Source organism: Oryx dammah, unplaced genomic scaffold (genome assembly GCF_014754425.2).
Source record: "Oryx dammah isolate SB20612 unplaced genomic scaffold, SCBI_Odam_1.1 HiC_scaffold_28, whole genome shotgun sequence".
Taxonomy (NCBI): Eukaryota; Metazoa; Chordata; class Mammalia; order Artiodactyla; family Bovidae; genus Oryx; species Oryx dammah.
Window position 1 is genome coordinate 108,147,827 of NW_024070212.1, and position 17,327 is coordinate 108,165,153.

Genomic DNA, 17,327 nt, shown 5'->3' on the forward strand with positions numbered 1-17,327 from the left:
AAAGTGTAAGACTTGTACAATGAAACATAAAAATAATGTTGGGAGAAATTAAGATAATCTAAACAGAATAATCCAAATTGGAAGAAGAAAAACTGTCAGTGCTTGCAGATAACACAATACTATACATAGAAAATACTAAACACACCACTAAAAAGCTATGAGAAGTCACCAATGAACTCAGTAAGGTTGTCTGATACAAAATCTAATGCATTTCTAGACACTAACAGCAAACTGTCAGGGAAATTTTAAAGCAATCCCACTGACAAGTGCATCAGAAAGAAGAAAATACCAGGAATCAATCTAATAAAGAAGCGAAAGACCTGGCTCAGAGAACTGTGAAATGATGAAGGGAACTGAAGATTAAACAAGTAAATGGGAAAACATATCATCCTCATGAATTAGAATACTGTGAAAATAATGATACTACCCACAGAAAATGACAGATTCAATGCGAACAATTCAAAATACCAATGGCATGTTCCACAGAACTAAAACAAACAGTCAATTATATGGTCAATTAATCTATGACAAAAGAGGCAAGAATATATAATGGAGAAAAGGCTGATCCTTCAGTAAATGATATTAGGAAAACTGGAGAGCTACATGGAAAAAAATGAAACTGAACTACTTTCTCACACCATATACAAAATTACACTCAAAATGGATTAGAGATGTAAACGTAAGACCTGAAACCATGAAACTCGTAGAAGAAAACACAGGCAGGAAACTCTAGCATTGGTTTTAGTAATATTTTTCTAGATCTGTATCCTCAAGTAAAGACAAAATAAGCAAAAGCAAAGTAAAACAAAACAAAAATAAACAAACAGGTGGAGACTCATCAAATAAAAAGATTTTGCATACCAAAGAAAACTCTTAACAAAATGAAAAGGCACCCTACTGAATAGGAGAAGATACTCTCCAAGTACGTATCTAGAAAGGAGTTAATATACAAAATATAAAAAGAACTTAGAGAACTCATAAAAAGAAAAAAATGCAGTTAAAAAATGGTCAGGGGAGCTGGACAGACTCTTTTCCAAACAGACTGCCAACCGACATTTAGAAAGATCCTCCACATCACTAATTATCAGGAAAATACAGGTCAAAACCAACACGACATATCACTTCACACCTTTCAGAATGACTATCATGAAAGGGACAATGAAGAACAAGTGTTGATGAAGATGTGTAAAAAGAGGAACCCTTGTGCACTCTTGGTGCGAATGTAAATTGGTTCCACCATTGGGGAAAGTGGCATGGAGCTTTCTCAAAAACTAAAAATATTAATAGGACTATCATATGACTCAGAAATTCCACTTCTGGGTATTTTCTACCCAAAGAAAACAAAAACACAAATTCAAAAAGATATATATGCACCCCTATGTCCACTGCAACATTACCAACAACGCCAAAATATGGGAACAGCCAAGTGTCCTACATGAATGGATAAAGACGATGTGGTGTGTACACACACACACACAGTTACATGCAATGGAATTATTAATCAATCACAAAAAACAAATGAAATCTTGCTATCTGTGACAGCACAAACGGACCTAGAGAATACTAAGGTAAGAGAAAAAAATTGGACAGAATGTAAATACTGTATTATTTCACTTATATCTGCAACCTAAAAAATAGGACAAATGAACAAAAACAACAAAACAGAAACAGAATCAAACATACAGGGAATAAACATGGGGTTGTCAGAGGGGAGGGTGTTGGAGAGATGAGAGACACAGGTGAGGGAGATTAAGACGTACAAACTTCAGTCACAAAGCAAATGAGTCACGGTCATGTTAGGACACGTACAGCGTGGGGAATACAGTCACACAATATTTATGCAATATCTCTGTATGTTGACATATTGTAACTAGACTTACCCTAGTGAACATTTTGAAATATGTAGCAATGTCCAATCACTACATCGCACTCCAAGAACATAATGTTATGGGTCTATCATATTTCAAAACCAAACAAATTCTTAGAAAAAGAGATCAGATTTGTGGTTACCAGAGGCACAAGGGAGAGGGAGGTGGAACTGGATGAAGGCAGTCAAAAGGCACAAATTTCCAATTTTAGGTAGGGAAGTACTAGGGATATAATGTGCAACATGATACATATAATGAACACTTCTCTATATTATATATCAAAGTTGTTAGAAGTAAACCCTAATAATTCTAATAATAAGGAAAAAACTTTTTAAAAAATGTCTTTAATTCTTTATCTATATGAGATGATGTGTGTTTACCATCTTATTCTTGTATTCATTCCATGAAATGTAAGTCAGTCAAATCATTTTGCTATATACCTTAAACTTATACAGTGCTGGATGCCGAATATATTTCAGTAAAACTGGAAGAAAATAAAATGAATCATGGAAATGGGGGGAAGAATTGTTTTTCACTATTAAGAAAAGAAAAAGTCACAGAATAGGAGCAACTCATATTTGATACAAGAATTATATCCATAAAAAAAAACAAAACACAACTCCATAAGACACCTAACACCTCCCAATGCTCAATAATTTTGAACACACACTTTATCAAAGATACACAAACAGCAATACACATTTGAAAAGATGCCCACACATTAGTCATGAGGAAAATACAAATTAGAGCCATAAATTAATATCACTACAAATTTACTAGAATAACTAAAATAAAAAATTGATAATACCAGGTGATGATAATTGATAATTAGTAACTGATAACAACTGATAATAATTGTTATTATCAATAACAATTGATAATTGTTAGTAAAGTCATGGAGCAGATAGAATTCCCAGACTGTTGGTGGGAATTCAAGATGGTACATCCACTTTGGAACACACTTTGTCAGCTTTCTTACAAAGTTAAAAATACACATCAGACCTCACAATTCCATCCCTGGATATTTTTCCCCAAATGAAAATATATATCCTTCACAAAGATGTTTATATTAGAATATTCACAGCAGCTTTATTTAAAAACACCCAAACCGGAAATAACCCAAATTTCCATTAGCTATTAAACAATTATATAAACAGTAGTTTACCCATAAAATGAAATACTCAGAAATAAAAAGGAATGAGCTAGTGATACATGAAACAATATGGATAACTCTCAAAAACATTATGCTAACTGAAAGAACCCAGATACAGAAGAATACAAATTATGTGACTGCATTTATATGAAATCTTAGAAAAAGTAAAGCAGTACCATTTTACAGCAATCCACAAAGCAAATAAGCCAGTGGATGTCAGGAGCTGGAGATGAAGATTGACTGGAAATGGTAACAAGGTAAATTTTTTGCACAAGGAAAGTATTGTGATTGTGGAGGTAGTTACATACTGTACACATTTATCAAAGCTCATCAAATTGTACACTTAAAATTTATGAATTTTTAAATGTAATTACAACTCAATGGAGTTTTTTTTTTTAAGGCTATTATTGTTTAAATTTTAGTATGAGAAACCCCAGTCACCATGAAAAAGTCTTTGTGTACTTCACTATTATAACTGTACTAAATAAATCAGCAAAACTCATTATTATATTTAAAAGCTAAATTTAGAGACTTTTAAAAAAAGAGGAAAGTCTACTAACAAAAATTATAAAAAACAAAACAGAAAAATCCTTCAATTGTGGAAAAACTCCCTCTTAAAGAAATGTAAAATAAAAAGATATGGTTTTTTACTTCAAAAAGCAAAAACATGAAAATTCAAGATTGGGAAATAATAAATAAAACAAAATGCTAAAAAAATTAAGCTACTGCTTACTCTTCGTCTGGGCTGGGGGAAGCCATCTCTGTGTCGTCTTCTTGTTCGGGAACGTACCTGGATTCCCTGTCCTTTGTTCAGTGGGTCAAAGGATTCTGTGATAACCAGGAGAAAGCATAATGTGAGATAAATAACTTTAGTTAAATAAAGTCTCAGACTAGAGGAGGAAATATCAGGTAATCATTTATATTGTTTTGATAAAATACAGATTTTACTTGTATACTTAAGGAAACAGAGGAGATATAGCATGAATAAAAGCTTTATTAACAATCGAGAAAATCTCCTATATGATTACTGTGGGAAAGTTAAAAATAACAACAAAAACAAACTAAACTTTTGTAAAGAATATGGTATGAATCAATATCTTCAAAGTCAGGGACCATTTGTGCCTTTAAATAGTAATCACACATTATAACTGCTTCAAAATGTCGATTCAGAGTTGTACCAATCTTTTAAAAAAAGACTTTCAACAGTCAGGTTACAGTGAACGAACCTGAGGGGAAATCTGCTTCCAGATCTTGTTCAGTTTCCCCTTTTGAGAACTGCTTCACTTCTAAATCAGCCTCTTGCACAGTATTTGACTTTAAGGCATAATGATTTAATTCTTCCTCCCAGCTATGTGGAGTAGATACCGCCTCTGATTCAAGATCACCACTGTAAGTACTTCCTTGGTCTGAAATAATAAAAAACAAGCCCTCAAAATGAAATAAGACTCCTGACATGCTCACACATCTCCCTGAAATCCTGAATAACAAAAAGTCAGGTATAGCTGCTGGACAATTCTGTAGTTACCCTCAAGAATGAAGCAACTTTTTCACCAGAATCACAGAAATGGATTTATATTCTTGGTGTACACTTTAGTACAATAGTTCAGTTAATCCCTAAAACCAGTATCTGAGGTAGCTTTTATCAGTCTCTTTATAAATTAGCACAAATTCACAGTTCTCTGATGCCCCCTACAAATGGCTTAAATTATAAATATTAAATCCAAGGTTGCTAATACTTTATGGGTTTGCATCACTAACAGAGATACAATATTTCTAAGTTTCATAATATATTTTACACTTACAAACCTTTTTCAAATATCTTGGTGTCTAAAAAGAGTTCCTGTTCAGAAGTTTGGGATTCTAAAGAAAAAGAAAAGCACATAATGTCAATTTATATGTATATGTGAACAACCTGCATCTCAAATGAAATGACTGCAAAATACCCTGCATATGCAGAATGAATGATTCATTAATAAAAATTAAGCATTAGCGATAAACACAGTTAAATTACAACTGGGTAACAGTGGTTATATTTCCAAATAGCAGTATGAAAAAAGTCAAGGCAAGAGATGTTTATTTTGGATTCTATGTTATCTGAAATTTCTTTTTTTTGCTTTTACTTTTTAAAATATACTAAAAAATTTTTTTTATTTAAGGATAATTGCTTTACAGAATTTTTTTTCGTTTTCTGTCAAACCTCAACATGAATCAGCTGTAGGTAAACATATTTCCCCTCCTTTCTGAAACTCCCTCCCATCTCCTGCCCCATCCCACCCCTCTAGATTGAACCCGTTTGAGTTTCCTGAGACATATAGCAAATTCCCATTGGCTATCTATTTTACATATGGTAATGTAAGTTTCCATGTTACTCTTTCCATACATCTCACCCTCTCCCCATGTCCGTAAGTCTGTTTTCTATGTCTGTTTCTCCACTGCGGCCCTGTAAACAAATTCTTCAGTACCATTCTTCCAGATTCCGTATAAATGCGTTAGAATACAATATTTATCCTTCTCATTCTGACTCACTTCACTCTGTATAATAGGTTCTAGGTTCATCCACCTCATCAGAACTGACTCAAAAGCATTCCTTTCTGTGACTAATATTCCATCGTGTATATGTACCTCAACTTCTTTATCCAGTCATCTGTCGATGGACATTTAGGTTGCTTCCATGTTCTAGCTATTGTAAATAATGCTGCAATGAACCATGGGATACATTTTTGTCTTTTTCAGTTTTGGTTTCCTCAGGGTATATGCCTAGGAGTGGGATTGCTCAGTCATATGGTGGTTTTATTCCTAGTTTTTTAAGGAATCTCCATACAGTCTCATAGTGGCTGTATCAATTAACATTCCCACCAACAGTGCAAGAGTCTTCCCTTTTCTCCACACCCTCTGCAGCATTTATTGTTTGTAGACTTTCTGATGATGGCCATTGTGACTAGTGTGAGATGATATCTCATTGTAGTTCTGATTTGCATTTCTCCAATAATGAGCAATGTTGAGCATCTTTTCATGTGTTTGTTAGCCATCTGTATGTCTTCTCTGGAGAAATGTCTTTTTAAGTCTTTTTCCCACTTTTTGATTGGGTTGTTTGTTTTTCTGGCATTAGGTTGTATGAGCTGCTTGTATATTTTGGAAATTAATCCTTTGCAAGTTGTTTCACTTGCTATTATTTTCTCCCATTCTGAGGGTTGTCTTTTCACCTTGCTTATAGTTTCCTTTGCTGTGCAAAAGCTTTTAAGTTTAATCAGGTCCCACTTGTTTACTTTTGTTTTTGTTTCCGTTACTCTAGGAGGTGGGTCAGAGAGGATCTTGCTTTATGTCATCAAGTGTTCTGACTATGAAATTTCCTTTTTTAATAACAAACACACACAATGTTTATTTACTCATAGGTTGAAAAATCTGTTTTACATTGCTTCCCCCCTGAAAAAAAAGATTTACCATGAAATGGAAAACAGAATATAAATACATTAGCAATCAGCACATGAAACTAAACAGAACAAAGTTCTATCAATTATAAACCACCTTACTATTACTACTTTTTTTTTTTTTTTTTTTTGGTTGTACCACATAGCATACAGGATCTCAGTTCCCCAACCAAGAATCAAACCTGTGTTCTCTTCAGTGGAAACAGAGTCTTAACCCCTGGACACCAGCAAAGTAAGTCCCTATAAACCACTTTAAAAGTAAACAGTTTAGGGCTTTCAGTTCAATATGGTGAAGGAAGCATGCTCATCTCCTCCTATGACAGCACCAAAATTGCAACTACCTACTGAATAATCAACAGGACATAGGGATGCACCAAAAAAAGATAAGCCACATCCAAAGACAAAGAAGCTGCAGTGAGAAGGAGTGGCACAATCACAATAAAATCAAATCCCATACCAGCAGGTGGATGACCCACAAACTGCAGAATAACAGTACCAGAAGAAGTTCTCCCACTGCTGTGAAGGTTCTGAACCCCACATCAGGCTTCCCAGCCTGGAGCTCTGACAAAGGGTCTGGGAATCTCCAAGGAATCTGGCCTTGAAGGAAAGCGAGATTTGATGAAAGGACTTTCACAGGACTGGGCGAAGCAGTACTCCAGTCTTGGAGGATTTTGCACAAGCAAAATCTTGTACACACCAAGACCTAGAGGGAAGGAGCAGTGACCTCACAGGAGCCTGAACCAAAAACTACCTGTTAGTGCTGTGGGTCTCCTGTGGAGGGATGGGTCAGCAGGGGCTCCCCGAAGGTACAGGGCACTGGCTGCAGCAGTCCAGGAAGGTCTCCTTTGGCATAAGCCCCTTTATGGGCCACCATTAACCTTACCATCGAGCCTGTGGACCCCAGGGTTGTATCAGTTAGTTCAGTTCAGTCGCTCAGTCGTGTCTGACTCTTTGCCACCCCATGAATCGCAGCACACCAGGCCTCCCTGTCCATCACCAACTCCCGGAGTTCACTCAGACTCACGTCCATCGAGTCAGTGATGCCATCCAGCCATCTCATCCTTGGTCGTCCCCTTCTCCTCCTGCTCCCAATCCCTCCCAGCATCAGAGTCTTTTCCAATGAGTCAACTCTTCGACAAGGTGGCCAAAGTACTGGAGCTTCAGCTTTAGCATCATTCCTTCCAAAGAAATCCCAGGGTTGATCTCCTTCAGAATGGACTGGTTGGATCTCCTTGCAGTCCAAGAGACTCTCAAGAGTCTTCTCCAACACCACAGTTCAAAAGCATCAATTCTTCCCAGGCCAAACAACTATCAAAGAGGAAGCACAACCCCACGCATCAGCAGATAATCGGATTAAAGCTTTACTGACCAAGGCCCACCAGAGCAAAACCCAGTTTTTCCCACCACCAATCCCTTACATCAGGAAGTTTACACAAGCCTGTTAGCCTCCTCCATCAGAGGGCAGACAGAAGAAGCAAGAACTACAGCCCTTCAGCAGATAAAACAAAAACCACATTATAGAAAGTTAAATAAGATGAAAAAGCAGAAAGCTATGTCCCAGATAAAGGGACAAGATAAAATCCGAGAAAAACAACTAAGTGAAATGGAGCTAGGCAACCTTCCAGAAAAAGAATTCAGAATAATGACAGTGAAGATAATCCAGGATATCCAGAAAGCAATGGAGAAGATGCAAGAAGTGTTTACCAAAGACCTAGAAGAACTAAAGAACAAACAAACAGAGATGAAGAATACGCTAGAAGGAATCAATAGCAGAGGCAAAAGAACAGAGAACAGAGAACAGAGAACAGAATGGTGGAAATCACTGCTGTAGAAGAGAATATAGAAAAAAGAATGAAAAGAAATGAGGACAGCCAAAGAGATCTCTGTGACAACATTAAACACACCAACATTTGCATTAGAGGGGTACCAGAAGAAGAGACAGGGACAGGATCTGAGAAAATATTAAGAAGTAACAGATGAAAACTTTCTTAACAGGGTAAAGAAATAGTCATCCAAGTTCAAGAAGCACAGAGAGTTCCAGACAGGATAAACCCAAGGAGGAATACATCGAGATACACAGTACTCAAACTGACAAAAATTAAAGACAAAGATTAACATTAAAAACAACCAGGGAAAAACAACAAATAACAAACAAGGGAACTCCCATCAAGATATCAGCTGATTTCTCCACAAAAACTCTACAAGCCAGAAGGAAATGGCATGGTATATTTAAAGCGATAAAAGGGAAGAACGTACAACCAAGGAAACTCTATCCAGCAAGACTTTCCTTTCAGATTTGATGGAGAAATTAAAAGCTTTCCAGACAAGCAAAAGTTAAAGAGAATTCAGCACCATCAAACCAGCTTCACAACAAATGCTAAGGGAACTTCTCCAGACAGGAACACAATAGAAGGCAAAGATCTACAGAAAATAAACCCAAAATAAAGAAAATGGTAACAGGATCAAATGCACTAACCAAAAAACAGACTGGCTGGCTGGATGAAAATATGTTGTGTGTTTGCAACTCCACTTACTACATCACTCTGCTCGACGCCCCAAACTGCATGTAATTATTTTATACTGTTAAGTCAATCATGTTCCCATTATGGTTTGCAACTGTAATTATGTTTTACTTTTTGTCTGGATATTGATTGTGAAAACTGATAAACATCTTTCACTACTGTGATTATGTAACTATTACTCACTCAATACCATTGTATCATGATTGGTCAACAGAAAAATAATAGAACTTTGTATCATCAAAACTACCATTTAATAGAAAAACCTGTAAACACTTTTGAAAATCCAGATGCTTATCAGAATCACTTTGGATTTTTTAAATATTTATTTATTGGCTGCAGCAGGTTTTAATTGCAGCATGTAGATCTTCAATCTTCTCTTGCAACAAGATCTTTAGTTGTGGCATGGGAACTCTGACTTGGAAGCACAGAGTCTTGGCCACTGGACCACCAAGGAAGTCCACTATCTCGGAATTTTTTGAAAAATACAAATGTACAGGTATTGCTTTTTTCCCTCCAGAGCTCCAGATATATTTCTAATGTGTAGCCATGTTTAAAAAGAACTGGACTGTAACTTTTGTTGTTGGTGTTCAGTTCCTCAGTCGTGTCCAACTTTTTCTGACCCCATGAAGTACAGCATGCCAGGGTTCCCCGGCCTTCACCATCTCCTGGCGCTTGATTAAACTCACATCCATTGAGCCAGTGATGCCATCCAACCATCTCATCCTCTGTTGCCCCCTTCCCCTGCCTTCAGTCTTTCCCAGGATCAGGGTCTTTTCCAGTGAGTCAGCTCTTCACATCAAGTGGCCATAGCACTGGCACTTCAGCATCAAGTCCTTCCAATGAATATTCAGGGTTGATTTATTTTAGGATTAATTGGTTTCATCTCCATGCAGTCCAATGGACTCTCAAGGGTCTTCACCAGGACCACAGTACAGAGGCATCAATTCTTCAGTGCTCAGCCTTTTTTATTGTCCAGCTCTCACATCTATACATGACTACTGGAAAAACCACAGCTCTGACTATATGGACCTCTGTTGGCACAGTGATGTCTCTTTTACTTTTATCTAGTTTGTTTCACCTTTTGTATTTCATATTCAGTGCTCCCATTTCATTTAGTTTATGTTTTCCAATTTCTCCATCTCTTATGGTTTTTTTTTTTTTGGACGTTCTTTCTCAAGTGTAGTAGAAAAGCTTTTGTATACGTATATATAAATAACATGTACAATATATATATTTTAGAAAACTTAGGAATTTTCACCTAACTAAAAAATTTATGACATTTTAATTCCACTTGTTTGACTTAGAATGAATAAATAGAATGCTAGATTTGTAACTAAAAAAATAGATATGCAACAAGAAAAGTTTTACTGTATAGAACAGTAAACTATACACAGGAAACTATAATCAACATCTTGTAATAACCTATAATGGATAATAATTTCAAAAATATTATATCTGTATATGTATAACTGAATCACCTTGCTATGTACCTGAAACACTGTAAGTCAACTAAATGTTAATAAAATACATATATTAAAAAATAAATATAAAAAATTTAAAGATTCAGAGTACTAAAAAATCAGATTTTAAAAACCAAGGAAAACTGTCTCTCTTCCCTGAAATCAAAGATAAATGAGCCAGATCCTTTCAGTTGGAATTAATTTTTCCCCGTTATATTTCTAGACCATTTGATTGTACTTACGCTATGATGATTAAAACTGGCTTAGAGCTTAAAGTTTTTCTGTTTGACTCCATTGCAAGTTAAGGCAAACTCACAATATTTGTACAGAGGAAATATCTGATAAATGCTGACTATTAATGAGAATGGAGAAGCCAAGTTAAAATGAGGTTTATCATTTGAAATTGCCTGAACTTCCAAAATAAGTATCAGATATCAGAAGATCAAGTATAGGAGCAATATTCTAAGACACTGACATCCATATATAAATGGGTCACAACTATCAGATTATACACCAAAGAGCAAAATGAGACCAGAAACTTTGGAATAATGACAAAAAGCTTTTTCTCCATCTCATATATGATTTTAAAATATATAGTGGCAACACAACCGAAAAGTTGACAGTAGTTTTTTCAAATGCTAAACTGTTCAGAAAATCTCTAGAATGTACTATACAAAATCAGAACCAAGTGGCTAACTTTCTAAAAGCCATCACGGGAAAAATGTTGTCAGAAAAGAGTAATTTGTTGGCTCATCAATGATATGTGAAAGTTCAGTTCATTCGCTCAGTCAAATCTGACTTCGCGACTCCATGGACAGAGCACGCCAGGCCTCCCTGTCCATCACCAACTCCCAGAGTTTACTCAAACTCATCTCCATTGAGTTGGTGATGCCATGCAACTATCTCATCCTCTGTCCCCTTCTCCTCCCACCTCAATCTTTCCCAGCATCAGGGTCTTTTCAAATGAGTCAGATAGCCAAAGTATTGGAGTTTCCGCCTCCAGCATCAGTCTTTCCAATGAACACTCAGGACTGATCTCCTTTAGGATGGACTGGTTGGATCTCCTTGCAGTCCAAGGGACTCTCAAGAGTCTTCTCCAACACCACAGTTCAAAAGCATCAGTTCTTCGGCACTCAGCTTTCTTTACAGTCCAACTCTCACATCCCTACATGACTACTGGAAAAACCATAGCCTTGATGAGACGGACCTTTGTTGGCAAAGTAATGTCTCTGCTTTTTTTGCTTTTATAAATATTCACCTGTACATTTCAACTACCTTAAACACTGTTTCCTCTATCTTTTCTTATGATTGTATCTCTTCTTTCATCCATAAATCCCATAAATCAAGAAGGTGCTAATTAAGGCTGGAAACCATTCTGGAATACATACTACTGAGTTCTAGTCAAAATCCTTTCTTTGGAGTGAGATGGACCTGGATTCAACTTCTGGTTTCATTATTTCCTGATTGTATAACCACGGCTAGCCTATTTTCCAAAAGAAGAGTCTAAAGTAAACAATACCTTCCTCATGGAGTAGTTGTGAAGATTAAATGAGGTGATGTATACAAGTGCATTTAGGACAATGCCTAGGGTACAACAAGGACATAAATCTTAACTACGGTTATTATCATTATTATACACTCATAAAATGGGATTTATCTATAGGCTATTTTGAACTAAACGGTTTTCCATCCTAACATTGTATTTACCTTCTACCAACAAGCTGACTATTACACAACAGGAATTTTTATCTGTGGACCAGGGACTGCCCTGGTGGCTCAGTCACTAAACAATCTGCCTGCAATGTAGGAGACTGCCTTCAATGCAAGAGACCCGGGTTCAGTCCCTGAGTTGGGAAGATCCCCTGGAGAAGGAAATGGAAACGGCAACCCAGTCTAGTATTCTTGCCTGGGAAATCCCACGGACAGAGGAGCCTGGTGGGCTACAGTCCATGGGGTTGCAAAGAGTCAGACACGACTGAACAACTGAGCACACAGGCTTTGACAACAAGTATAAAACCAGAATATGATCATGAAACAGGGATTTGTATGTTATTTTTCTGGAAACATTAAGAACCAGAAATTGTATCAAAACTTAATTTTTTTCCTAAACTGCATAGAGTTTCAGAGTTAACAAGTTTAACAAGCCCACACACTTGGTATTTAAACACAAGCTTTTAGACTTAGTGGCTGAACAACAGCAAAAGCTTTTAGAAACTTCCTGACTGGCTAATACTTAAAATTACTCTTTCACTTTCATTGACCAGAAAATCTGCAGATGTGCTTTTCTTTTTTTTCTCCTTTAAAATCATACCAACCTCCCTGAGATAGAGTCTTCTCCTTCTCTTCATCTTCTGCAATCATTTCTGCCATTTCAAGGAGATCAGCTTCAAAAGGATGTGAGGGAAGCTTCTCCTTAATGTCCTCAATACTCTCAGTGACTTTATCTTCATTACCCATTACAGATGGAATAAACATAGGGACAGGCATCTGAAAGACCAAGGACAGACTGAAGAGTTTCTTGGGAAATAAGTCTATCATCAAAACTATTATTTGTGAGATCATTTAAATACAAAAATAATAAACAAATCCAAGATATTTTATGGCCAATAACTAAAACAGCCTTGCTAGTTTGTTTTTATAAGACTACAGTCTCTTAAATAAAAATTCAGTAAGTGCTTTTCGGACACTCAAAAAAAGTATCTCTGAATCCTTTAAAAGAATAATTAAGCAATTCATTTTTATTTTTGATTATATTTCTTGTTTAATATTTTCACAAAAGTGTTTCTTGTAAGAATTCAGTACCAAGAAAATATGTATTTTCTGATAAAAAATGAATACATTTTTCTTTCATAAAAAGTCAGAATCCTGGAAATCACAGTACTCCTCTTTTCAGCCATGCTAGAATCTAAGATTCTAATACACACCATTTCCAATCTTTTTATATGTTAGTGGTCTTATTGTGTTTAAACTATTTTAAAAAAACATCATAATCTTATCTGAGAAGGCAGGGTACAATCAGAAGCTGTCCTTTATATACTCCATGTTCAAGTAATTAAAGTAATATGATGATATCCAACATGAGTCAGGTATATTTTACCAACAAGTGAAAAGTTTTTATGGGGCTGCCAAATCTCAACTGAGAAAAATGTGCGCTAAATTAGCCTTAACCTCTAAATGATTACTCACTGGAACTGGAATTCCAAATGGGACAGGTGCATACTGAGTATAAAGATGAAGAGGTATAGGTATGAACACCGGTACTGGAACTGGCACCACAATCATCTGGGGCTGAGTTGGAGTGTCTTCTAATAAAAACAAAAATAAAAGCAAAAACCCACACAAAAACAAAGAGGGTTAGAAACACCATTTTAATAAAAAAAATTTTTTTTGTACTTCAGAAGAAATATCTATGACACTAGGGTGCTTCCCAGGTGACTCAGTGGGTAAAGAATCTGCCTACAATGCAGGAGACGCAGGTTCGATCTCTGGGTAGGGAAGATCCCCAGGAGGAGGGGATGGCAACCCACTCCAGTATTCTTGCCCAGAGAATCCCATGGACAGAGGAGCCTGGTGGGCTACAGTCCATAGGGTGCAAAGAGTCAGACATGACTGAAGTGACTGAGCATGTACCCACAGACCCATGATACTAGGAGTTCATAGAAAGGAGAAATTTTGTGAAGAAAGGCTTGAGTATAAAAGCACTAACAAAAAGTGGGCAACACAATAATTATCAGTGACACAAGAATAAGATGAATGGTGGCTATAATCCCAATGAATAAATGGAACAGTTATCTTAGAAGGGAGGTATAGAAAGCTTAACATGAATAGTAGTGTATGTTAAAGAGGAGACAATATATAGAAGGGCCCTTTAATACATTTTAAATCATTTCTAGTAAACAGTGGGAAGTACTACAAATTGTTTAGTACAAAGTAATGGTATAAAAATTGCATTTTAAAAGATTAATTTTGCTGCCATCTTTGCATGGAATATAAAGTATACAAAGCAATTACAATATATAGAGCTAAGACAATAAGGGTCTGAACTAGGGTGGTTATGATAGCTGTAGAAAAAGACTTAAGTATTCACAGCAGGCTTCCCCGGTGGCTCAGAGGGTAAAGCGTCTGCCTACAATGCGGGAGACCTGGGTTCAATCCCTGGGTCGGGAAGATCCCCTGGAGAAGGAAATGGCAACCCACTCCAGTACTCTTGCCTGGAAAATCCCATGGACGGAGAAGCCTGATATGCTACAGTCCACGGGGCTGCAAAGAGTCGGACACGACTGAGCAACTTCACTTTCACTTTCACTTCATTCACAGCAGAGGGTCTAAGATATTAAAAAATTAAACAGAACTTGGAAACTAACTTATACATGAGTAAGGAAAAAATGGGAAGGATGGAGGTAGGAGTCATTCAATTATTTAACAACCATCTACAGTCTTTTCTGTAGGCCAGAAACATGCTAGATAACTGTAAAATCATTACTCTAAGAGAAAAGGGGAACTGAAAAGTTGACAATTTGGCTAGGGTTAGAAGTGGGGAATAATATGGGATCAATTTTACCATGGTACAGTGGACATAAAAAAACAGCCTCCTTGTCCCTCACCATCTCCTGGAGTTTGCCCAAGTTCATGCCAACTGCATCGGGGATGCCGTCCAGCCAACTCATCCTCTGATGCCCTCCTCTCCTTCTGCCCTTGATCTTTCCCAGCACTGGGGACTTTTCCAATGAGTCGTCTGTTCGCATCAGATGACCAAAATACTGAAGCTTCAGTTTTAGCATCACTCCTTCCAGTGAATATTCAGGGTTGATCTCCCTTAAGATTGACTGGTTTGATCTCCTTGCTCTCCAAGGGACTTTCAGGAGTCTTCTCCTGCACCATAGTTCGAAGGCAACAACTCTTTGGTGTTCTGCCTTCTTTATGGTCTAGCTCTCACAACCATATGTGACCATGGGGAAGACCAGAGCCTTGATTATATGGACCTTTGTTGGCAGAGTAATGTCTCTGCTTTTCACCACACTGTCTAGGCTTATCATCTCTTTCCTGCCAAGAAGCAATCATCTTCTGATTTCATGGCTGCAGTCACCATCCGCAGTGATTTTGGAGCCCAAGAAAAGGAAGATCTGTCACTACTTCCACCTTTTCCCCTTCTATTTACCATGCAGTAACCAAGCTACATGATGCTAAACTAGGTCACTATTTTGGGATTGACGTGTACACACTGCTATATTTAAAATAAATATCCAACAAGGACCTACTGCAAAAAAATATTAAAAATAAGTTTTTTAAAAGCCACACAATAAAAATATAGGACTATCTTATCTATAGCCTTGCTATACAACATGGTTCATGAACCAGCAGCACTGACATTACTCAGGAACTTAAAAGATGCAGAACCTCAGCGCCACTAAATCATAATCTACATAGCAATATTCCCAAGTAATTCATACGCATATTCATGTTTGGGAAGTACTGGCCTAGAGGATAACCTTCCAAACCTAAGAATCTAAGATTCCTTTCTATTTTAAAAATTCTGCGATTTTCAGATGGCAGCATGAGGAGCTCCTTAGGGAAACAAGCAAAGCTGGTGAAAATCTAAAAAATAATCATTTAAATTCTTTCAAAATTGTCCAGAGGGTACACATCAAATGGAGAAATGTTTAAGAAAACCTACTAAATACAGTAAGAACAGTAGGAGTCTATGCCATTTGATCGACCACCTGCTCCACATCCCTGCCTCGCCCAGCTCAATGAGACAGAAACTCCACTCTGGAATGGATGTCACCAACAAGAATGGGCTCCTCTTCCTTCAGCTCCCAATTCAAGGTTACTGTATCTCACCAGGAAGGGCAGGCCACCATGATTTCTTATTCCCTCAAACTCCAGGACAGAAAAGTTAATTTCCCAGTGAGTATCACTACCACCAATAAAGAGAAAACCTACTACAGGAATTAAAACTCAACATTCAAAAAACTAATATCCTGGCATCCGGTCCCATCACTTCATGGCAAACAGATGCAGAAATAATGGAAACAGTGACAGATTTTATTTTCCTGGGCTCCACAATCACTGTGGACGATGACTGCAGCCATAAAATTAAAAGATGCTTGCTCCTTGGGAGAAAAGCTATGACAAACCTAGACAGCATATTCAAATGCAGTGACATTACTTTGCCGACAAATGTCCATAGAGTCAAAGCTATGGTTTTTCCAGTAGTCACAAACGGACGTGAGAGGTGGACCAAAAAGAAGGCTTAGTGCTGAAGAATTGATGCTTTCGAACTGTGGTGTTGGAGAAAACTCTTGAGAGTCCCTCAGAATGCAAAGAGATCCACCCAGTCAATCCTGAAGGAAATCAATCCTGAATATTCACTGGAAGGACTGACGCTGAAGCTCCAATACTTTGGCCACCTGATGTTAACAACTGACTCATTGGAAAAGACCCTGATGCTGGGAAAGATTGAAGGCAGGAGGAGAAGGGGACAACCCAGGACAAGATAGTTGGATGTCATCACCAACTCAATGGACATGAGTTTGAGCAAACTCCAGGAGATGGTGAAGGACAGGGAAGCCTGGTGTGCTGCAGTCCACGGGCTGCAAAGGGTCAGACATGATTGAGGAACTGAACATCAACAACTACAGGAATAGCAAGGCTATCAAAGCCAGGGTCCGAACTACCTTCATCCCAGTTCACTTGTAGGGCAGAGATTCCATGCTAGCAGAGGGAAGCTAAGAAGATCAGAAGCTTACACTGTGTCCACAATCCAGAAAAGCAGCAGCTCAAAGAGGGAAGAGGCAGTTTATAAGAAAAGAAAGCCCTAAAGCTCTTCCCAAAAGAACTGACTTTATTTGAAACAGTGTGGAAAAGTCCAAACCTAAGGGTGGTCTGGAAAGTAA

The 17,327-nt window shown here is 37.3% G+C and overlaps 1 protein-coding gene and 1 long non-coding RNA gene across 7 annotated transcripts in view; one reads left to right on the forward strand and one right to left on the reverse strand.

The window, feature by feature from the left end:
* Positions 1-17,327, reverse strand: part of ZMYM4 (zinc finger MYM-type containing 4) — a 164,804-nt gene that overhangs the window by 33,758 nt on the left and 113,719 nt on the right. For 5 of the 6 annotated variants that reach the window (XM_040231722.1, XM_040231724.1, XM_040231725.1 and 2 more), the window contains 5 exons: positions 13,618-13,736; positions 12,747-12,918; positions 4,828-4,881; positions 4,248-4,427; positions 3,755-3,849 (listed from right to left, as the gene is read on the reverse strand). In XM_040231722.1, the coding sequence (XP_040087656.1) occupies positions 3,755-3,849; positions 4,248-4,427; positions 4,828-4,881; positions 12,747-12,918; positions 13,618-13,736 (620 nt within the window). The remainder of the gene's footprint in view (positions 1-3,754; positions 3,850-4,247; positions 4,428-4,827; positions 4,882-12,746; positions 12,919-13,617; positions 13,737-17,327) is intronic. The other variant, XM_040231723.1, reaches the window with a different exon arrangement.
* LOC120856436 lies at positions 824-16,077 on the forward strand. Its single transcript, XR_005719429.1, has 3 exons — positions 824-922; positions 5,662-5,667; positions 16,066-16,077. It is a non-coding gene; the product is annotated as an uncharacterized LOC120856436 (long non-coding RNA).